Source organism: Drosophila yakuba, chromosome 2R (genome assembly GCF_016746365.2).
Source record: "Drosophila yakuba strain Tai18E2 chromosome 2R, Prin_Dyak_Tai18E2_2.1, whole genome shotgun sequence".
NCBI lineage: Eukaryota > Metazoa > Arthropoda > Insecta > Diptera > Drosophilidae > Drosophila > Drosophila yakuba.
This window is the reverse complement of record NC_052528.2, coordinates 17,344,372-17,364,883: the sequence shown is the minus strand read 5'-3', so window position 1 is coordinate 17,364,883 and position 20,512 is coordinate 17,344,372. Positions and strand designations below refer to the sequence as shown.

The following is a 20,512-nucleotide window of genomic DNA, read 5'->3' as shown; positions in this document are numbered from 1 at the left end:
CCGTGCTGTTTTTTTTTCTCGGCCGATCTTCTTTCGTGTTTGCGTTTCTGGCCAAGAGAAATGGCCGAGCGCCTTTTGTCTTGGCTAGTGGTTGGAATTCTCTAGCTCCATTTTGGCCTGGTTGCCTGGGGTCAAAATGATGAAAGGCTTTATCAAATCGCTTGAAAACGCACACGAATTGTGTGTCAAGTACTGGTTGCCAATATTTGTTCAGCTCAAAACACTTGGCCTAAAACCATTTTCATATATTCGAGTGGTTTATTACAGTTACTTTTTTTTTATCAATACCATTTAATAAAAATTTTCAAACATTTCATATTGCTGTACTATAATTATATTTTTTATTTTAAATGTTTCCTAAAATGTAACAATTGTGAGCGTATTTCTGGATGGCATCCATTTTTACCGAGGTATCATCAGCAAATTAACATATGCGATCAGTTCGCGGCTTTCTAACCGGGTTTATTCAACTTTGAACTATTCTTTTCGCATACCTGGCCCACTATGTAAATCATTTGCATATTCCCAAAACAATTTTATACGAACATTCATCTTTGTTTGCGTGTTTTCGCCTTGAATAATGCAACTAATAACCAAATTCAATGACCGATCGAGAATCGAAAAATTATTTTCGTATTTGTCAACCGCATAAGCGGGAATTCTCAGATCAGAACAATATTTTCGCCTTTGAATGAGTGCTCTTATCAGCAGAAAAGCGTTTTCTACAAACAAACAAAGGTTAAAGGCTGCGCCTTGTAAATTAACGGAAATACACTTGTTCCCATACTTGAGCATTTTAATTATTACAATTTTCAATAGTAAATTCACACATTTCTTATGCCTAATTTTCACATCAATTTCATTTGAATGATTCACAATTTTCTTAATGACTAGATAAAATAAAAGCATTAAAGTACATACATTTTTGGTATAGACATTGAACTCTAAATGCTGCAGAAAGTTAAAGCCACAATAAGCTGCATTTCATATTTAATATTGCTGCTTTGAAGGCAAAATTGGGGCAATTTTTTTGGGAGCAGCCTAATCTTCGTCGTCATCGGACATGTCGAATTCTTCTTCATCAAAATCGATTATCTGGGCAACAAATTAAACCAATTTTATATAAATCATAAAGATATGAGACTAAAGTCAAACAAACCTCGCTGTTTAGCCGCTTGAATTCGGAGATACCAGTCAAATCCTCCAGATATTTGGCTGTTTCAAAAGTTTTTAGCAGGAAAGCATGACCCTCTTTCTTATATTGATCCAGAACGGCCTGTAAAGCGATAATATGTTTAAAAATTGTAAATTTAATAGCTTGAAAATGCTTACCGCTGAACAGGCTATGCACTGCGCAAACTTTTGAGTAGCGGGCAGAATATTCTCGTAGTTGCACAGCATTCCGCGGATGGAGTGCGGCAAAATGCCCAGCAGACCTTCGGGCACCTTTCCAGCAGCCTCCTCTGACTTGCCACGCCCACTGTGTGCATAGTAGGCCGGTGCCAGCTCCTTTCGAGGATGCTGAAGCAGAGCCACCAACAATTCCACCGCGTAGCTAGCCGCTATGTTCGATACTCCGGGTCGGGTCACGGTGCACTGTTGATCCAACGTGCGATCTTTAAGTGACTGAAAATGGAAATGGAACAGTACGAAATGCAATGAGTATCTATATCCGAATTTGTACGTATGCATTATCTTAATTAAGCTTCATACACAGTTTTTCTCAGTGTAATCTGGAACAGTTTCGACTCCGGTGCAGTAGTAAGATCGAGAGCTTTTCAAAGCTTTTTAGTGTCCACAAACACATGTTCCGAGCAAACAAAGATGACGCCTTCGAGCGAGAACAAAACAAATAGCAGGGCTTATTATAAAGGAAAAAACAAAGTGTAGAAACTTTAGCTGTTGTATCGGTTACTTGAGCAGCCCGCCGCTCCGCCCGCCACTGATTAGATAAAGTTTTAGCGTGCGGGAGAGCCGGAGAACTCCGGACTCTCCCACGGGCTATCAACTATAAAATACATTTTTTGCTTGTTCAGTGCCAAGGCAAAAGCTAGTTGAATTGGTAATTGCTGGAAGGAATCATGTTGACCGAATTCGCTGGAAATCTTTCGCATCCGCTGGAGTTTGGTCATGTTCTGGAGGTCGTGGCCAAGACCATTGATGGAGCAGCCAGGTGAGAGGTGACCGGTGTAGGTGTAAGACTGCTTTTTCGTTTTATGACTAATTTCTTGTCAAACTGGGCTTCTTAACAGTACGTGACTAATCGATTATGATCATTTGGTTCTGTTAGGTTCCACATAAACCTCTGCACGGCCAAAAGCACGGTGGATCCGAACGCGGATATTGGGCTACGCTTTTCTTGCTATTTTCGGAATGATGTTATCGTTAGGAATTCCCGGGTGAACGGCGCCTGGGGCGAGGAGGAGACTCAAGTCCTGGACCCCAACACATTGCCCAATCCCATCGTCAGTGGCGAGTTCTTTATGGTATACATCCTGTGTTGCGAGGACAGCTTTGCCATCTCGATAAATAGCCGGGAGTTCTGCAGATTCCGCTACCGCATGCCGTTGTCAGCGATTCGTGCTCTGGAGATCCGTGATCAGATCCAAGTCATTAAACAGGTGGATCATCGCACTGTGTTTCCCAATCCGTGGCCCGCCGTCCACGCCTCGGACTACTTTAAGGCGTTCAGTAACGATCAGCCAATTTTGTTTAGTCCGGGCCATGTGATCGTCCTTACAGCTCGGTGCTTCGAAAACAAAAAGGGACAGTTCATTATCAAGTTCATGGACTCGGATACCAAGCGCGAGGAGCTACACTTTAGTGTGCGCTTCGATGAAAAGGCAGTAGTGCGCAACTCCATGAACAAAACTTTTGAGTAAGTAAACTTTATAAGGCCGTACCCTTCTAGGCGTTAACTAATTCTTTTTTTAGGTTCGGAAACGAGGAGCGTCATGGAGGCTTTCCCTTCGTCTTTAATCAGCAATTTAAGCTGGCGCTCGCCTTTACGGAACGTGAGGTTCTCACCGCCGTGGATGGTTATAACTTTTTCAGCTACACCTGGCGCACACCAAATGCCATGATGAATCTAGTGGGCTTCAAGGTGACCAGCATAAATGGCCTGGTGGTGCAGATAACCGGTGTGGATCACCTGCAGACGGGGGATCCTACATGCGCTGGCTTCGAAAAATATTCCCGCCATGATTACGAGTGTGTTTAGTAACCATTTTAACACAATTAATGAAGTCTGAAAATACAATTGCTATCTTTAACTATACGAAAAACCGAACTTACATTTCCGGGGGCAGTCACATCGTTACAAAAATAGCAACCCAATTGATCGCCATTAATGCACTTAAGTCCCTCGATTACTTGGCCATCATCACCTGCCTCCTTTCGCGTAGTGCCATGTCGCATTACCAGATAACTATCAAAGCCCAAGGCTGCATTGATGACAATCTAAAAGAGAAAAACATTAGGTGCATAACTTTAAAAAGGTAAGTAAATGTTTGTTCCCACTTTTTCCTTCGCCGCTCCTAGCAGGGTGGGTAACCAGCGACTTTCGCGCGAATCCGTGAGCAAGAAAATGACATCATGGTCCTGCACAAGCTGCTCAATAACCTTCAAATGCTCCTTCGTCTGGACTAGAAGCGATTCCCCAATGGTATGCCCAGGCATGGGAATCTCCAACACATAACCCGCCGTTTCAGCAGACGGATTGATCTCCTTCAATCTCTGAGCAGCTGTAGTGGCCTTCATCCGATTGCCGGCCACAGCATCTGTATGCGTGTAGAGATTCTGACGCACTGGATTGGAGAACCCCACCTTGCCGCTGTCCAGAAGGGTTATGTGCTTAAATCCCCAGGACTACAAATTTTACAATTAGTTAGGAGGTCACTTAAATCATTTCGAATAAAGACACACCAGCAGGTTCCTCGCTACAGCGCATCCTAAAGTACCAGCTCCAAAGAGTAAGCATTTTGTTTTGGAGATGATTTCCAGATTAAGATCGGGAACTAGGCGCCACTTCATGAGTTTTAGGTTGAGGTTTACAGAGTTCTCAGCGAGCCTAAAGGAAATAAACAGTGTAATACGCAAGGTACTTTCAATTATCGCGATAATGGATGATTATGGTATCTAACACTAAGGACACGCCTCAAAGAACTGATAGTTCTTATCAATAATTATCTTACTTGGCTGGATCCATGCTGTCCCTCATGCAGACCATTCTCGGTCCCATTTTGCCATTTTTATTTAGCTCCCAGCCCACGAACTTTATATCTCCGCTTTGTCTAAGATCGCAGGCTTCAGTTTGAATCACCTGCCATAGAGGGCTGTCATCTATGCTCATTTGTTGATTGTGTCGCAGGCCAAGAAACTTTAGTGGTTTTCCAACAAAAGAGGGACTGTAAAAGACCAATAACTTTGTGTACTGATGCCATTAGTTAATATCACAACCTACCATTGCTGAAGCAGAAAGGCAGCATAATTCCGCATTATCCATGCTGGATGCTCATACTCGCTGGGATCGGCAAACCCAAAATAACAGAACTCGACTTCCTTTTCTTCCAGGGAACTCAAATTACGGGCTTCGAAAACATTTTTCTCCACATTAGCATACAGAATAAAGAAGTTCTGTGACTCAGTGGGAAGGGTCTTCAGAGCGTTTATATAGCTACTACTATTGTCTAAGTCCCGCAGTTTTTGGACTGCGCCCTGAAGCTTCAAGGTGGGCGTCAGCGGGCAGGGAAAGGCGAACCAATAGTAGTAGCTGTGACACTTCAAATCAGCAAAGGAGAGAACAAAGAAGCGGGTTAACAGACTGGGATCCCTCAAGACCCCACCACTGCACATATCAGCCAGCAGTTCCTTGCCCTCATCGGCCAGCAGTTGTAATTTGTCCAGGGCCTTGAACTCTTCGATTGTGTTCTTATTGTAGATGGTGCCGATAGCGGCATGGCTGAATTTTGGTGGCTGCGCCGTTCTAAAATGTGAGTATTTAAGCGCTGTATTTATCAAATGCGAGTATCCCAGCTCACCTGTTGTAGGCGGTGTAGTCCACTTCCAGCAGACAGCCACTTGCATTGCGGTTTGTATAGTGGCCAGTAATGGAGCGTTTAGAGTCGGACAGGCGATCGTGGTCCAGCTTAAGCTCCGCTAGCTTGTGCCAGAAAGTGGGTGACACAAAGGATTCCCACGGAGCAAATTGCAAAATGGTCTCGTTTTCCGTACTCATGTTTTGTTTAGGGCGTTGTTTACGTTCTAACTTTTGGATGCAAATAATAAACAAAGCTCTCGATGGCGATAAGCCAACAACAAGAAAACTTATCGATTAGTATAGTTGACTATGCTTATGTCGGATACTATGCTCTTTTGGCTAATTGAAACTCGTCATCTAACTTTATAATTGTAGAAAGTTGTAGTATAAGTGAAAATGTGCTGTTATTTACTTAAGTAACATTTAAACTACAAAAATTTTTAATTAGAGGATAGTTTATGTTGGGGTTTCACTGTGGTTATCGGACTGTCGAAGTGAGATAGCTAGCTGGACGGCGCTACGGTCATACTTGCACTTGCACTGCTGACGAAGATTGAGCAAAACAGAGACCGAAAGTGAACCAAATCAATTCAACATGGATCTGCAGCAGCTGGAGGAGCAGGCTCGCCAGGCAGCGCTCAAGGACATACAGAACATGCTGCAGCGACCAGGTCAGCTGGAGAAGGTGGAACAATATCGCCACCGTATCGCCCGCAAGAAGGCCTCCGTGGAGGCGCTCCTCAAAACCGGGATGCAAGGACAACTCGACGGTGTCAGGGTGGGACTGAAGCAGTTGGAGACCTGCATGCAGGATGTGCGCGAGGTAAGGCGTCGAATGGACGAGGTGGAGCGTCTACTGAGGGGCGTTCCCGAGGTCTACGACGCTCTGGAAGTTGTGCGGGAGGAAAACACAAAGCACTCGCAGTACGCCACCGCCATGGAGAACCTGAAGCACATTTTCAACGTCGATGCCAGCGTCCAAAAGACGATGGCGCTGATCGAGGATGACAAACTGCTTAATGCCCACCAGTGCCTGGCGGATCTGGAGAATTCAAGGGATGATCTCCTCTACGAGCTGCACAAGCAGCCCAAGCAGCATGCCTCCGATAAAATCACCCTGAAGCGTCACTTCGAGAAGGTGGACACCGTATCCCAGGAGCTGGAGAAGAAACTGCGCCTCATTCTTAGCCGCACGCTGAACACTCTGCGCAAGAAGCCCACCATCATAGTTACCGCCCTACGTATCATAGAGCGGGAAGAGAAAAACGACCAGTTCGCCCTGCAGCAGCAAAAGGTCACCGGATTTCTGCCGCCTGGTAGACCGAAGGCTTGGCGCCGCATGATAATGGACGTGCTACAGCAGTCGGTGGTAACGCGCATAGAGGGATCCAAGCTGGAGGAGCGGGCGGATAACAAGATGTGGCTAGTACGAGATCTGGAGATACTGCGCCAAATTATTCTCGAGGATCTGCGCGTGGTAAAGTCCCTTTGTGTGCCCTGTTTCCCGCCGCACTACGACATATTTGGCGAATACGTCAAGTTCTATCACGAGGGACTTTCCAGCTATGTGAGTAACCGCTAAACATTTAAATTGTACAATGTTTTCTTACCACTGATATTTGCTCATTCTAGCTGGACAACATTGTACGTTCTGGCTTGGAGGGCAACGAATATGTATCAATGATGGCTTGGGTCACACACACCTATCCTGGCGTAGAGCTGATGTCCCATCCCGATCTAAATGTGGATGTACACCGGCAGATAGGCACTCTGCTGCGTCCGGAACATCTCAAAGCGCTGGAGGATGAGTACCTGCAAAATATGCAGAGAAACTTTCAGGAATGGATGACCAAGGCCGCAGAAACGGAGAAGCAAGAGTGGTTTACTGAGACAGTGCCCGATCAGGATGAGGAGTACTACCACACTTCAGCGCCGGTTATCATCTTCCAGATGATCGACCAGCATCTGCAGGTGACCAACACAATACATCAGGAGCTGACGTTCAAGGCGCTGGTAATGAGCATTCAGCAAGTGGAGATCTTTGGCCAGACATACCTAAAGAACGTAATCGAGCTGAAGGAGCACCATTTCCGAAATCGGGACCAGATTAAATACTTTACTCACTACATAATTACCATCGTGAATAACAGTCAGCAAATGGTTGAGCTGGCGCAGCAGATGAAGCAACTCTACTGGCCCAAGTCGCGCACCGAGCACTATGAGGATTTCGAACGTTTGCTTGCCACATTCCAGCGGATCCGCGCTCATGCCGCTAGCTACTTGCTGGAGGAAGCCTTCCTGGACATGGAGTGTCACTTTAACGACCTATTTACCGCCAAGTGGCTGGCCAGTAACATTGCCGTGGACACCATTTGCGTAACGCTGGACGATTACTTCCAGGACTATAACCACCTGCGACCCAACAACTTCGAGATGGTCATCAACGAGGCCCAAAAGTTGCTGGCCAAGCGCTACATCAGGGCGCTGCTCTCCAAGCGACTGTCAAAGCCACGGGCCGAGTGCGATGCCATCACCCGTAAAATCAAGACCGAGTCCAAGCGGTTTAAGCTCTTCTTCGAGAAAATCGCGCCGAAGATTTCGCTCAGCGACTCTCCATTAGATCTGATATCCACGCTTTCGGCGCTGCTCAGCTCGGATATCGAACTCCTCGTCCTGGATCTGCACACATTGCTGGGCAGCTATCCGTCTCTGAACGAGGACCACCTGGTTCGACTCTTCTACATTCGCAACGATGTGAAGGCGGCCGAGGTGCGGGAAAAGGTGCAGGATGCCATGAAGTCGAAGAAGGCAATGGTCAGCATTGCCAAGCAGGATTGCATCTTCAAGGAGATCGTGTTCAGCGACAAACTGTGGTAGACCCTGGAATACTTGGAAGACACTAACCAACCCATTCCGCATGTCCCTTTTTGTTCAGTATCGTGTTTACTCTTAAGCTGGGATTGTAATATTATTGTGCTTTATCAACAAATAAATTATTGTATACATAATCACAGAAGTTCTAAGAATAGTAAGAGAAGCTGTTTTGTACTGAGAACAGATCTTTGTCCGTTTAATAGCTAGCGTGCCATCACTGTCGGCGAGTGTAGTGTTGTAACGGACGAAATGATTAAGAACCGGCTAGGCGATAACAGCTGGCAGGAGTATATATATTCGCGACGGGCTCTCTCCACGTGTCAGTTCCCCACGATCCGCCTACCCAGACAAGATGAGCTACAGAGTCCAGCCGAGCGGCTTCGCCACCAAGTCCATCCACTCGGGCCAGAGCCCCGAGCAGTGGAAGAGTGCCGCCGTGATTCCACCGATATCGCTGAGCACCACCTTCAAGCAGGATGCTCCGGGCGAGCACAGGGGCTATGAGTACTCCCGCAGTGGCAATCCCACTAGGAACGTGCTGGAGACCTGTTTCGCCGCCTTGGATAATGCCAAATACGGGCTGACCTTCTCGTCGGGACTGGGAGCCACCACCGCTGTGCTGACCATGCTGAGCAGCGGCGATCACATCATTATGGGCGACGATGTGTACGGAGGAACCAACCGCTTGATCCGTCAGGTTGCCACTCGCCTGGGAATCTCAGCATCCTTTGTGGATCCCACGAATTTGGATCTAATTAAGAGCTCCATCAAGCCGGAGACCAAGTTGGTGTGGATCGAGTCGCCAACTAATCCGCTGGTTAAGGTGGCCGACATCGAGGCTATTGCGCAGCTGGTCCATGGAGTCCGCGAGGATCTCATCCTGGCCGTCGACAACACCTTCTTGACCTCTTACTTCCAGCGACCCCTGGAGCTGGGCGCCGATCTGGTCTGCTACTCCCTGACTAAGTACATGAACGGTCACACGGATGTGGTCATGGGTGGCATCACCATGAACTCCGAGAAGCTCTACAATAGCCTGAAGTTCCTGCAGAACGCCGTTGGCATTGTGCCATCTCCATTCGACTGCTACCAGGTCAACAGGAGTCTGAAGACCCTCTCACTGCGCATGGAACAGCACCAGAAGAATGCTCTGAAGATTGCCAAGTACCTTGAGGCCCATTCGTTCGTGGAGAAGGTGCTGCATCCCTCTTTGCCCTCCCATCCGCAGCACAAGATCGCCCTCAAGCAGACCTACGGATACAGTGGCGTGTTCTCCTTCTACATCAAGGGTGAGCTGAAGCACTCCTCGGCGTTCCTTAAGGCCCTCAAGGTGTTCACCCTGGCGGAGAGCCTGGGCGGCTACGAGAGTCTGGCCGAGTTGCCGTCTATTATGACGCATGCTTCGGTGCCGGCGGAGGACAGGAAAACTTTGGGAATCACTGACGGCCTAGTTCGCTTGTCTGTTGGTCTGGAGGATGCCGAGGATTTGATCAAGGATCTGGAGCAGGCCCTAGAAATCGCATCGAAGGCTTAAGTTACTCACATCACATGTATTTTTTCCTCGACCGGAAGTTTATGAATTTGTATATTTATAACCCCAATAAAAGTGTTTTGTCTCAAATGAATGAATTTATGAGCATTACTTATAAACATAAACAAAGTAAATAAATCGGCCGTCTGGGATCGAATGGATAACACGGTGTGCTATTAGGATAGCGAACTGATAACGTGTGGTAAATCAAGCTTTGATATTACTGCTGTTATTTAGTTATTATTGTTGACGAAGTGCTCGTACTGAGATTCAACAATTGTTGATGTCTTGATAAGTTCGTATTCTAAGACGGCTGCATTACCTCCACGACCCCCCATAGATACAGCCTTGGCAGACCCAAGAATACCCATTGTCATGTCGATGGCCATACGCAAACAATGAATCAGCACATTTAAATTCGCACCATCATTTAATCATTCTAAGTCGCGATAGAGGGAAATCATATCTCTTGAACGGATGTTCCGATGTGTTTTTACAACAGTTCGTTTGCCTTTCAGATTAGAGCGTGTTTTAGTTAAAAAAAAAATGCATTATTTAAGTAACGAAGAAAAAACAGAATATTAAGGAGTTCTTATCAGTGTTGCTTATCAGAATCATTACGTTCATGTGGTCTTTCAAAAGCTTTCGAGCCTTATGGCAAGTTCATAAATATGGCCTGATTTCGATTGTGTTGGTTTATTTTATTTCAGAACTGTATGAAACACAATGATGAGAAAATTGTGTTTATTTGAACGATTCCCGGTACATGTCTGATAGAATGTAGTTGATTAAACTTAAGCTTTAACATTATATGTACGATATCCAAAACCATACTATTTGAAAGATACATACTATTGTGAAGTGTGCATAGCATTAAATGTACAACAAGAGCCATATCATTATAATAAGCAACTGCGGCTTTCCAACATTCATAATTTTGCCTTCTATATATACTTAAAAAATGCATTTCAATTGCTTAAAGTAACCAGTAGTTCGTGTGCAATGCTTGTCCTTAGTACTTGTAACGATAAATAGCGACGCCAGCTACTCCAATTAATATTGAACCCATGAGATAGCCAAGTAGCTTCAGCTGAAAAGAAATATACGGCTTAACACATCGTTTTTAAACACCAATTTAGTTTAGTCACCTTGGAGTTGTCTACAAGAGGCTGCTTTTGTCTGGTGGCAGTCTTCTGCTCCATTTTCTTGGCCTGGCCCAGCATCTTCTGATACATTTCCTTTTCGTTGTGTTCCTCGCGACGAGCCTTGATGAAAAGTCTGGCCAAGTCCGATTGAACAGCTCGATTGTCAGGTTCGAGAGTGGCCACCTTTTGCAGTAGCTTAATGGCGCCCTGGGTGTCTGCTTTGCCCTCCAGTATCTGCAGGGTAATAGGTCATTTAGTAAACGGAAAACTCTGCTGCAGAGCCAACAACTTACTCTGCCTTTGCGGTACAAGGCTTTGGAGTTATTTGGCTGGCACCGCAGCACATGCTCTACAGACTGCAGAGCTGCGTCAAAGGCGGCAATCTTGATTTGAGTCATTGCCAGGTTATTGTAAACAATCAACCGATCCTCCAACAGGGTCTGCGTGTCGCTGTTCGACAGCTCCAAATCCTCCTTGTCGAACTCGGCCTCGGGATCCCCATCCCGATTGTCCAGAAAGTCCAGAGCACGTCTGTACAGGTGGATGGCGGTGGTGAACTCCGAGCGCTTGTAGAAGAAATTGGCACGTTCTTTCTTGCGCGTACTGAAAAGATGAATTATTTATTAAGAACCGCGAAACAATGCAATGTAACATACCCATATTTGCGCAGTATTTCAAAGCTCTTGAGGTCCGCAAAGTCTTCGTATTTGGTATCCAAAAGCTCTATTTCGTAGGTAAGCTGGAAAAATGAAATATTTAACGAGTTCTTATTGAAATTAAAGTCTAAACTTACATGCGAATCAGGTGGAACCAGGTATGTGGATTCACCGTCTTTTTTCAGTCCTAGGGAGCCGTAGCCGAAGCGGGGATCCACGCTGACTTGGGCCACTTCGCCGACCTGCAGCATGGGCAAAACCATGTCCAATCCCTGGACCACCTCGTAGTCACCAACGTGACACTGGAAGTTTATCTCCTTCTCGACTACCGTGCCGTTGTCCAGTTTCCCAGTGAAATTCACGGTAACAAGTTCGCCACGAATCGGACGCCTGAGCGAATCCTGCGGCGCCTTCTTGATGGTGCGCTTAATCAGCTGCTTGTTGCCCAGTATATCACATTCCTCCTCAGCATCCTCCTCCGCCGTCTTCGGCTCGTCTCCAGAAACAGATGCTGGGGCAGCCCCATCACCGGCGGCCGCCTCCTCAGCTGCCACCTTGCGAATGTCCTTGGTGTCCTCGGCGTTGGTCAGATCCTCGAAGGAGCTGCTGCTAGACTTTTCCGTATCCATAATTACCTATGCTTGGCGAGGCGGCGGCGAAAGTATGTAAATCAGTGGAACTCGGAACAAAGGGCAAAGGCAAAAGTGGGCGGATTGCTGCGTCTTGCGGTTCACACAGACACACGTAATCTGAACTTACAGCTGTATCTGAATGTGGTCTCGGATTTTAGTGGCAAAAATGGTTTAATTTGATTTCAAAAGCAACATACGACAAGAAAGTTACAGGGAAACGAAAAATAATTCTACGAATTTCTGCCAGCTAGCGCACCAGTGTGACCAGGTTGCAGTGTGCCTGTGGGCGGGAAATCCCACAATACCGCACCGGTAGGAACTCCAATATATAAAAAAATTATCCTAGCAATTATTTATTTAGTGGATCACTCATAAATATCAAATAGCCACAAATATGCTCTTCTTTATATTTGAATTCTAATTAATGCTATTTATTGCTTATAAACATAAATTTATATTAAGCAAAATCTAATTCAAACTAACTGTTATGATAACTAGCATCTATGATTTAAATATATTTAAAAAATACTTTAAGGAAAAGCTTATGTTCAGCTTTAGTTTAATAAAATGTATTCTAATACTTTATAATTTTCAACATTAAAATACCAAGTATTTCTTTGGAAATTTTAAGAAATGGTGCCTAATTTAAAATGTAAACTTAGCTGCGTCTTTTCAGTTTAAATTATTGATCCTTTCACCCAAAAATAAAGTCGATCAAATAAATGTTTTCAATGTATAGCTTTATTCGTTAATGTTTCTTCTCTAATGCTTTCCTTCAATTGTTTGCGTTGATTGTAAAAAATAAAACAATAATCGTAATAAACGTTAAAACAAGTTGTACTGCCTAGATACGTAGTGCCAGAGTAAAGACCGTGTTTCATTTAATTGCTTTGTCACTGTCATATAGAAAATGCTTCTTTTTTTTTGTGTGGAAAATGAAAAGCGAAACATTCAGGTTCAATTTCAAATGAAATAGTCTTCTTAATGGTACACAATCCATCTGTGGGTTAGGTAAGAATTTTGACTGAGGGTTTAGCCCTCGTAATTGTTTGGTTTCGACTAGCCCAAACTGGCTAAACTAAATTAATTTTGTTTTACGGTTTTTGTTAATCTTTTAAAACTATTATATAAAGATTAGTTCAGATTTGTGTTTTACTCCTTTCGCGACAACGTAGAGGGGTCTGGGCTGATGGTGGTGGAACACGGTTGCATAGTGCTTTCTACATCTTCTATTTCTTGTCGGCACCCGCATTGGACTGCGTGGAGTACGAATATTGAGACCAGTAATGATTGGCGGCACCGCCATCATTGTTACCAGCAGCGCCTCCCACATTAACGCCTGATCCGCCACTGCCATTGCCGGCCGCTGCTCCGCCAGAACCCTGCTGCTGCTGCTATTATTGTTAAAGAAACGATGCCATTAGTATTGTGGTTACACCAGACTCCTCTCTTGCTTACCTGCCACCAGGACATCCACTGTTGTTGCTGCTGCGGATCGGCACTCTGCCACGCCTGTTGGTTGCCATAACCTGCTGGAAGACCAAAGAGCGAGCACTTATAGTTATAGCGCTGAGCAGTCGAACTCTGCGTTACATACCCTGCATTTGGTTATAGGCCCAGTATTGTTGCTGACCCGCCGCTGCTTGCTGAGGTTGTTGGTACTGTTGTGACTGCTGCTGAGTCTGCCAGACGCCCGTTTGTTGATGCTGCGGCGCCTGCTGCTGCTGATGGTGCTGGCTGTACGTACTCCACTTGCCGCTAAGGGAGGCCTAAAGTAGAGATTTCGGTTAGCCAAAATGTCAAGCGTCGATGATTTGCGCCCCACACGTACCTTGCCTCCGCCAGGCGCTCCACCTTGTTGCTTGTACTGATCGTAGCCACCGCCTACAGCGGTGTTATTGCCATACTTGGGTAGCGATTGACCAGCTGACCGCTCATAGCCACCGCGACTATCTTCTTTGGTGTCGCGGTGGCCAGGCCGAAAATCCCGTTGTTGATGAGCACCACCTCCCGAGCGATAGCTGCTCTGGCTGCTGCCCCTGTTCCGGTCGTTACTGCCCATTCGACTGCGCTCGTTGCCGCGGTCTCGGTCGCGATAGTCTCGCGAGCTTCCGTAGCCGCGATCGTCATATCCACTTCTGCGATTGTTCTGCATCCAGTTTTGCTGACCGCCACCACCGCCGCCGCCTCCGCCTCCGCCACCACCGCTGCCGCCAGCGTATCCACGGTTGCGATTGTCGTAGCCACGACTGCCGCTTCCACCGCCACCGCCACCATAGCCGCGATCGTCATAGCCGCTTCTGCGACTGTTCTGCGCCCAATTCTGCTGGCCACCGCTGCCGCTGTTGTAGCTGCGGCGATTGTCGTAGCCACGACTGCCGCCTCCACCGCCGCCACCACTATTGCTGGAGTAGCCGCCACCGCCGCCTCCCCGGCGGGAGTCGCTCCATCGGCTTTCGTGCCGCTGGCCGCCATAATCACGACGTCGGTCATCATTGTACCGATTCCGGTTCCGGTCATCACGACGATAGTTGTCGCGACCTCCTCGGGATCGTTTGTCCCGCGACCTCTCCGCGTCAATGGCCTTCTTGCCCTTCTCGTTGTACTTCTTGACCTCGCTCTTGGCCTCGTCTCCAGTCAGCTCCGTGTAGTTTATGTCATCGAACCAGCCAAACTCCAGCGAGGGAAGTGTGAAGTTGGCTGGAAAAAGATTGCGTGTACATCATCAGTAAGGCTGCACAAGTGCTAAAATCGCTCATTATCATTACAAATTAGGAGTTATTGTAGATGGAGCATCAGGGAACAGGAGGGGTCAACTTCGGCAACCGGACGTATAAGTTTAGTTTTTTTTTTTTTTTTTTTTTCAAGAAATGCGATTTCATCAGGTAGGATTAAATTGTGATTGTGATTAAATTTTAAAATTTATACGTTCCAGTTGCCAAGTGGGTTGTTATAGAATTAATGTTAACGAATAATGGCAATAATAGTAATTAAATTATGAGATATTTTTAAGGGCTTACAGTTACAATTACGTATAGATACATAAAGTGCAGCTGCTTACAAACTAAATACGTTACATAAGTTTTTATACTGTTTTTCATTTTAACAAGAATGTCTCCTTATTTAGATAGGTAGAACATAAGTAGTTATACGATCGTACATTATTCTGGATATATATTTTTTGTTTTTTCAATTCGTTGCTTTGGTGTGGTGGACAATATTTACCTCGTAAATTATTAATTGTTGATTCTTTAACTGTAAAAGCATTTCCCTTTTCCTCTTTTTCGGCGATGCGACGTTTCAATTCATCCTCGCTGGGTATGCAAACGACCGCAATTCGCTTGAAGTCGTTAAAACCCTTCATTTTACGTCGCTGGGCCGAGGCATACACATTGGTCTACAAGAATACAGTTGATCGGTTGGTTGGTTGGTTGGTGTTTGGTTGAATTGGGTTCAGATATTGTCTGCCAGTTGTTGTTTGGTTGGAAATTGGTTTGGTTGTTGTTGGGATAGTCGTCGAACGGATAGCAAGCCCCTTGAGAAACACGTTGATGATACGGCCCGCTTGGCCAGGCGACAGTTGCAGGACCCAGTCCGCATAGGATCCTGTCGAACCCGCACTCGCATAGAGCTCGGTTTCTGCGCTTACAAACTAACACATACCTGTTGCACGGTGTGTTGCACACACACTTTCCACTGCCCGCACTCCGCAAGGGAGGGGCCTTACGATGGAAGCGGTGCGCACACCAACATAATACCTAGGGGACGCGGGTTAACCCGGCGACCACATCTAACAACAGTTGACTTAATACTTTGCATAAGGATAACATGTAATGTACTAGAGGGGGGGAGAGAAAAGTAGTCGCGGTTGGCTGTGCTGCTGGCTGTAGGATGAAGCATCGCATAGCTCTCTGTAGATACACATACATATATATGAGAATAGTTGGCATTTAGAGAGAGAGATAGAGTAGAGATAGTAGGTACTAATACGTATATGTGATTAGATTGTAGGCGAACGACTCGTCGATCGGATTTGTGTTTGTCTACTTACAGTGGCTTCCATGCCGCTCGCTCCTCCTCCTCCTTTACTTTCCATTACTTCACTCCATTCCATTCCATTTCACTCACTCATCTTTCTCCAATGCCATTTCCATATCCACTTCCTTCCCCACTTTTCTTACAATGCCCTCTTAACTGCCCCGTCAACTGTTGCACCTGCACGTTAAACTTAACCTAATGGGAATTCCATAGATACTTACTGCCTCAAACTTAAGCACTCTAATTATCGGATCGACTTACAATTAGGACATACCTGCATGCCAAGTTGGTGCCCCACTGGGGGCACTTGGGATCTCTATAGTTAGAGCAATGAGCAAAAAAAAAAACTTCATACTCAAATGTACAATAAAATAAATTTGTACAACAATATAGTTGTGCCCTGCCAGTAGAACGCCCTCAATCCCGAGGGGATCTGAGCCCCAGTGTGTTGGGTGGGCGCCAAAGTCATCATCAACGTATAATTCTCGCTTGTTTCGTTTGTTTTGTGTTTGGTTATCGTTCGTTCATAGTGTAATCTTGTGTGTTTGTGGACTGGTGTTTTGTTTCGGGTGTATGTAAGTCATTTGTTTATGTTTTACCTGATCAAGTATGAAATTTCGACGCCGCTTCATGGCAATATCTTCCAGAGCTGCCAAACTGTTTAAGCATATCTCGTACACCTTGTCCCATCGACCTTTGTGCACAGTCTTCCGGGAGGCGCCATCGATCTGAAATTATTAAGGTCAGTATAGTATATCTTCAGCACATAGCTTCATTTAACAACCAACTTACCGTCATCTTTGAAATAAATGCGTCGGGTCCAATCAACTCGTAACGCTTGTCGGCGTTCTCAGCCACATGCTTATGGGCCCAATGGGTCTTTCCGGCCCCTGGCAAGCCAACCAGCAAAATAACTTCACATTCCTTGCGGGATCCGACGCGTTGGGGACCGGAAACCAGCTTTTCGACAGGTACTAAACCGATCAATACATAGCCTTCCAGCAGAGCAACTGTATCCCTTGGCTCGGGCACGACATCCTCATACTCATCTTCGGTCGTCTGCGTCCTGTCCTTATCCTTCTCGGATTCCGCTTTTTCCGAATCTCCATCGGTCTTGGGTCGCTTGTTGGGCGAAGGACCGTCCTCATCTTCTTCATCATTGGTCTCCGAGGGTTTCTTCTCCTCAGATGCCTTTTCATCGCTGGCCTTTTCTGCAGCAGCATCACCATTTGCCACAGCTGCAGTTTCTCCCGAGTTTTCAGTAGAAGTCTCAGCTAAGAGAAAAACGCAAAGTATGAGTATATTGTGGGAAAATTATTATTTAATCATTACTTACCAGTTTCCGAAGATTCGGTAGCTTCTGTTTCGGGCTTAGCAGCATCAGCAGGAGCCTCGACTTTAGTTTCGGCTTCAGACTCCGCTTTCGGCGCCGACTCAATCTCTTTGGCTTTTTCAGGATCTTCAACTTCCTCTTCATCTTTCTCCGAAGAAGCCTTGCCATCTTCATCCTTTTTCTCCACCTCATCATCATCCGCGGTGGCTTCGTCCAAGACCTTCCACTTCTCTCCATCGTTGTCATCCTTATCGTCGTCCTTATCCTTGTCTTCGTCCTTACGTGGCTTGCGGCGCTTGCGCGTTGGCCTCTCAGCATTCACCAACAGCTGCTCGGTGTCAGAGAAATTCACAGAGTATTCGTAGCCCTTGGTTACGATGTGCGGAAACAGGGCACCCTCCTCGCCGAGGATGCTCTTCTCAAACTCGAACGCAACGCCAAGATCATCGCCGTTCAGAGTGTAATTAATTGTGCATGGCTCACTCTCCAGATCCAAATAGCAGCCAATAACGTCATCCAGCTGGTAAGGCTTGCCGTAGTCGGTGAACTCGCTCTGAGTGGCCTTACGCCCGGTCTCACAGTAACCAAATGAATGTTCGGCCTCGCCCAGCAACAAGGAGCTCTGGGGCATTGAAAATCCCACGCGGAATCCTCGCACATTCGGCTCATCCCGGAAGTAGTTCGAGTTCTCCGGCAGCGACTCCTCGGAAAGGCGCACCTCAAAGCATACTTTGCCCTCACGCACTCCGTAGTTTGCGCGTGCTCCGGACCAAATCAACGAGTAAATCTCCGAGGTCAGAGGTTTGGCCGATGCAAACGTGGTTGGGTCGATGCGTAAATGCAAATCGGAATCAACTGAAATATAAATACAGAGGGGGTATTAGTTACAGGGAATGTTTATCAAGCCTAAAACGCTAATATATGTGTATATCGAGCTAAAGAATATTGGTTATGATTTGGATAAGATTATTGTGGTACACATGGTGTAAATTTATATGCTAGTAGTCTACTTACACCAGCTCAATCCCACTTTATTCTCCTCGATGGTGGGCTCGTCCTCAGGAACTGTGCGCTCCTCGGCAGCTGCCTTCGAGTCGCGCTTGTCACCTACGCTGCTGCGCTGTTTTGGCGAGCGGGAACCACTGCGCGATCGGGATTTGGAGCGACTGTGCGATCGCTTGCGGCGTTCCTGGGGCTGATCCTCAGGCTTTGCTGCTGTCTCGGTCTCCTCCTCTGCTTTTGGAGCGGCTGCATCCTCCTCATCAACGTCCATTTTCTGGCTGTCGCCATTTGATTGATGCTCGGCCACAGTGCTCTCGGCTGGTTTTTCTTCTGCAGGCTCGTCAGTTTGTGTTGGTTCCTGCTCCACAGGAGCAGAATCGTGATCTTCTTCCATAGGTTCATCAGCCACTTCATTCTGTGGGACGGCGGCGGGGACTTCCTCTTCGACTGCCTCCTCCTTCTCCTCCTCTTTGTCGTCCCTTTCCGACTTTTCATCAGACTTTTCGGCCTCCGGCTGCGACTCCTCGTTTACCGCTTGGCTTGCGGTTGTGTCCTCTGTCGCTGCAGCTGGTTCAGCGGCTTCCTCCGACTCACTTTGTTCCGGTTCCGGCTCGGCTGCCGGTTCACGTTCTGGCTCTGACTTCTCCTCCGCCTGCTCTTCCTCTTCCAGTGTATCGAGCACTGGTTCTGCGGCCACAGGAGCCGCTTGCACCGGCGATGGAGAGCGGGACATGGAGCGCGTGCGACGCTGACGGCGGCTTGGTGTGACCGGTGCATTTTCTGGAGGCGGGAAAAGTCAAAAGTGATTACTGGCGCGTTATATAAGGAAAACTTACAACTAACTCACGCTAAGCCACACACAAACACGAACACAAACAGAAAAAGAAAAACACACGCATGACTTGGACGCGGCAAGCCACACACACACAGTGACACGCGCATACACGGACACAAAACGGGCGCACAAATGACGCATACACACAAACTTACCTCCGTCGCCGGCTCCTCCTTCCACATATGCCCTCAGGCGCTCGACAAGCACCGCCTTGACTCCTTTGGTGTCCAGGCCACGCGATTGGAGCTCGTTGCGCAGGTCCACCACCTTCATCTTCTCCAGCTTCGCCACATCCATTTTTGCGCTTCAACTTTGGATTGGCGGCAGAAACACACACTCTTGTTCACACCAATGCACCGCTGCAAAGCTGGCGATGCGAAAAAATGAATTTTGGGGGGAATGGCTGGCCAAATTAAGCTGTCAGGCAAATGGCACTCGCGCAGGAAATGTCACCCAAGTTAAGACGCAATGTTTGCTAGCACCGTGCGCGCACAAATCAACAGAAATATTCGCTTTTACATTCGCATTCGTTGCGAATAAATAAATGGCCCAAAATCTTATACCGAACGCGTTGAAGTGAAGTTGGCTGCGATTGCGAAAAACGAAAACGCAGGGCTGCAGTGCCGGCGCTCGATACATGTGCATGTGCGCTTATCGATACCCGGCTGCACATCGTTAGCGGCAGATGGCGCTGGTGTGCAACAACCGTTTAATTGTGAGCTACAAGAAATTTTCAAAATATTGCTGGTTATATAGTTTATACTATATAAAACAGAATTAAGAGCATAAAAAAAGTCAACGTTATCTTCAAAACATAGATAATAGTACAAATACGTACGTTATAAAGTGCATTTTCTTTATTGGCTTTTCGTATGTGGGCCATTTGGCGCGAATGTAGACAACGACTCCGTGGCGCAACGGTAGCGCGTCCGACTCCAGATCGGAAGGTTGCGTGTTCAAATCACGTCGGGGTCAATTGATGAGTTATATTTTTATTTAAATTCAAAATTATTTTTTATAGCATACATTTTTTAAGATTTATTATAAATTTTTTTATATGTAAAAAATTTTGTTCAAAACAAAAAAAATGTATTTTAAAGAAAAACCAGAAAATAATACTCTTTTTTAGTTGAATTTAGAAATATATAATATAAAAAAAGCGGTTGCATCGGCCGGGAATCGAACCCGGGCCGCCCGCGTGGCAGGCGAGCATTCTACCACTGAACCACCGATGCTTAAACATATCTTGTCCTAGCATAAATATATGCTTGGCTTGGAAAACCAGTTATTCATTTTTGGGGAAAGAAAATGCGCAAACAATGTTGCGATTTTTTGTATGTTTTTGGTATTATGACACTTGTTGAATTTTCTAAAATAAAAACGTGCTTTTGCAACATCAATTCTAGCCATGCCCCTTTAGCAGAACAA

At 46.3% G+C, this 20,512-nt stretch overlaps 6 protein-coding genes and 2 non-coding genes across 12 annotated transcripts; 4 read left to right on the top strand and 4 right to left on the bottom strand.

Moving 5' to 3' along the window:
• Positions 1–778: 778 nt before the first annotated feature.
• LOC6531059 (ubiquitin-like modifier-activating enzyme ATG7) lies at positions 779–5,313 on the bottom strand. The gene is made up of 9 exons (XM_002091857.4): positions 5,040–5,313; positions 4,463–4,984; positions 4,194–4,406; positions 3,925–4,069; positions 3,520–3,867; positions 3,295–3,459; positions 1,333–1,626; positions 1,160–1,276; positions 779–1,095 (listed from the first exon to the last, which is right to left on the bottom strand). Exons 1-9 carry the CDS (start codon positions 5,234–5,236, stop codon positions 1,042–1,044), a joined length of 2,055 nt encoding a protein of 684 aa, XP_002091893.1. The 5' UTR covers positions 5,237–5,313; the 3' UTR covers positions 779–1,041.
• LOC6531060 (32 kDa beta-galactoside-binding lectin) lies at positions 1,830–3,284 on the top strand. The gene is made up of 3 exons (XM_002091858.4): positions 1,830–2,173; positions 2,291–2,878; positions 2,935–3,284. The coding sequence occupies exons 1-3, from the start codon at positions 2,082–2,084 to the stop codon at positions 3,218–3,220; spliced, it is 966 nt and encodes a 321-aa protein (XP_002091894.1). The 5' UTR covers positions 1,830–2,081; the 3' UTR covers positions 3,221–3,284.
• Positions 5,314–5,556: 243 nt separating the features above from the next.
• LOC6531058 (exocyst complex component 3) lies at positions 5,557–8,046 on the top strand. The gene is made up of 2 exons (XM_002091856.3): positions 5,557–6,605; positions 6,671–8,046. The coding sequence occupies exons 1-2, from the start codon at positions 5,634–5,636 to the stop codon at positions 7,913–7,915; spliced, it is 2,217 nt and encodes a 738-aa protein (XP_002091892.1). The 5' UTR covers positions 5,557–5,633; the 3' UTR covers positions 7,916–8,046.
• An 85-nt stretch (positions 8,047–8,131) lies between these two features.
• Positions 8,132–9,537, top strand: LOC6531057 (cystathionine gamma-lyase). Its single transcript, XM_002091855.4, has one exon. The coding sequence runs from the start codon at positions 8,265–8,267 to the stop codon at positions 9,444–9,446; it is 1,182 nt and encodes a 393-aa protein (XP_002091891.1). The 5' UTR covers positions 8,132–8,264; the 3' UTR covers positions 9,447–9,537.
• A 317-nt stretch (positions 9,538–9,854) lies between these two features.
• Positions 9,855–12,160, bottom strand: LOC6531056 (peptidyl-prolyl cis-trans isomerase FKBP8). Its single transcript, XM_002091854.4, has 6 exons — positions 12,004–12,160; positions 11,382–11,879; positions 11,245–11,327; positions 10,882–11,191; positions 10,592–10,822; positions 9,855–10,533 (listed from the first exon to the last, which is right to left on the bottom strand). Exons 2-6 carry the CDS (start codon positions 11,871–11,873, stop codon positions 10,456–10,458), a joined length of 1,194 nt encoding a protein of 397 aa, XP_002091890.1. The 5' UTR covers positions 11,874–11,879; positions 12,004–12,160; the 3' UTR covers positions 9,855–10,455.
• Positions 12,161–12,595: 435 nt separating this feature from the next.
• On the bottom strand, positions 12,596–19,683 carry LOC6531055 (heterogeneous nuclear ribonucleoprotein U). Of its 5 annotated transcripts, none has more exons than XM_015197320.2 (10): positions 19,240–19,683; positions 18,262–19,029; positions 17,251–18,102; positions 16,707–17,188; positions 16,514–16,642; positions 15,102–15,273; positions 13,708–14,576; positions 13,474–13,645; positions 13,335–13,408; positions 12,596–13,267 (listed from the first exon to the last, which is right to left on the bottom strand). In XM_015197320.2, exons 1-10 carry the CDS (start codon positions 19,379–19,381, stop codon positions 13,106–13,108), a joined length of 3,822 nt encoding a protein of 1,273 aa, XP_015052806.1. In that variant the 5' UTR covers positions 19,382–19,683; the 3' UTR covers positions 12,596–13,105. The 5 variants fall into 5 exon arrangements, with proteins under 5 accessions (XP_015052806.1, XP_002091889.1, XP_039228009.1 ...); XM_002091853.4 differs by having other exon boundaries at positions 12,596–13,270; positions 13,335–13,405; XM_039372075.1 differs by having other exon boundaries at positions 13,335–13,405.
• Positions 19,684–19,987: 304 nt separating this feature from the next.
• Trnaw-cca lies at positions 19,988–20,059 on the top strand. Its single transcript has one exon. It is a non-coding gene; the product is annotated as a tRNA-Trp (tRNA).
• A 189-nt stretch (positions 20,060–20,248) lies between these two features.
• Trnag-gcc lies at positions 20,249–20,319 on the bottom strand. The gene has a single exon. It is a non-coding gene; the product is annotated as a tRNA-Gly (tRNA).
• Between the last annotated feature and the right edge of the window lie 193 nt (positions 20,320–20,512).

What these genes read in the sequence shown, in the direction of transcription:
- LOC6531058 (XM_002091856.3), top strand. Translation starts at nt 5,634, where the DNA reads ATGGATCTGCAGCAGCTGGAGGAGCAGGCTCGCCAGGCAGCGCTCAAG. An exon ending in ACGAGGGACTTTCCAGCTAT is followed by an intron (nt 6,606 to 6,670) that starts GTGAGTAACCGC and finishes TGCTCATTCTAG; the next exon opens with CTGGACAACATTGTACGTTC.
- LOC6531056 (XM_002091854.4), bottom strand. Translation starts at nt 11,873, where the DNA reads ATGGATACGGAAAAGTCTAGCAGCAGCTCCTTCGAGGATCTGACCAAC. An exon ending in GAAATACTGCGCAAATATGG is followed by an intron (nt 11,192 to 11,244) that starts GTATGTTACATT and finishes TCATCTTTTCAG; the next exon opens with TACGCGCAAGAAAGAACGTG. An exon ending in CCTTGTACCGCAAAGGCAGA is followed by an intron (nt 10,823 to 10,881) that starts GTAAGTTGTTGG and finishes ATTACCCTGCAG; the next exon opens with ATACTGGAGGGCAAAGCAGA.
- LOC6531057 (XM_002091855.4), top strand. Translation starts at nt 8,265, where the DNA reads ATGAGCTACAGAGTCCAGCCGAGCGGCTTCGCCACCAAGTCCATCCAC.
- LOC6531055 (XM_015197321.2), bottom strand. Translation starts at nt 19,381, where the DNA reads ATGGATGTGGCGAAGCTGGAGAAGATGAAGGTGGTGGACCTGCGCAAC. An exon ending in TACCGAATCTTCGGAAACTG is followed by an intron (nt 17,189 to 17,250) that starts GTAAGTAATGAT and finishes TTTTTCTCTTAG; the next exon opens with CTGAGACTTCTACTGAAAAC. An exon ending in GAGCGCCTGGCGGAGGCAAG is followed by an intron (nt 13,646 to 13,707) that starts GTACGTGTGGGG and finishes TCTCTACTTTAG; the next exon opens with GCCTCCCTTAGCGGCAAGTG.
- LOC6531060 (XM_002091858.4), top strand. Translation starts at nt 2,082, where the DNA reads ATGTTGACCGAATTCGCTGGAAATCTTTCGCATCCGCTGGAGTTTGGT. An exon ending in ACCATTGATGGAGCAGCCAG is followed by an intron (nt 2,174 to 2,290) that starts GTGAGAGGTGAC and finishes TGGTTCTGTTAG; the next exon opens with GTTCCACATAAACCTCTGCA. An exon ending in TCCATGAACAAAACTTTTGA is followed by an intron (nt 2,879 to 2,934) that starts GTAAGTAAACTT and finishes TTCTTTTTTTAG; the next exon opens with GTTCGGAAACGAGGAGCGTC.
- LOC6531059 (XM_002091857.4), bottom strand. Translation starts at nt 5,236, where the DNA reads ATGAGTACGGAAAACGAGACCATTTTGCAATTTGCTCCGTGGGAATCC. An exon ending in GACTACACCGCCTACAACAG is followed by an intron (nt 4,985 to 5,039) that starts GTGAGCTGGGAT and finishes CTCACATTTTAG; the next exon opens with AACGGCGCAGCCACCAAAAT. An exon ending in AGTGCATAGCCTGTTCAGCG is followed by an intron (nt 1,277 to 1,332) that starts GTAAGCATTTTC and finishes ATCGCTTTACAG; the next exon opens with GCCGTTCTGGATCAATATAA.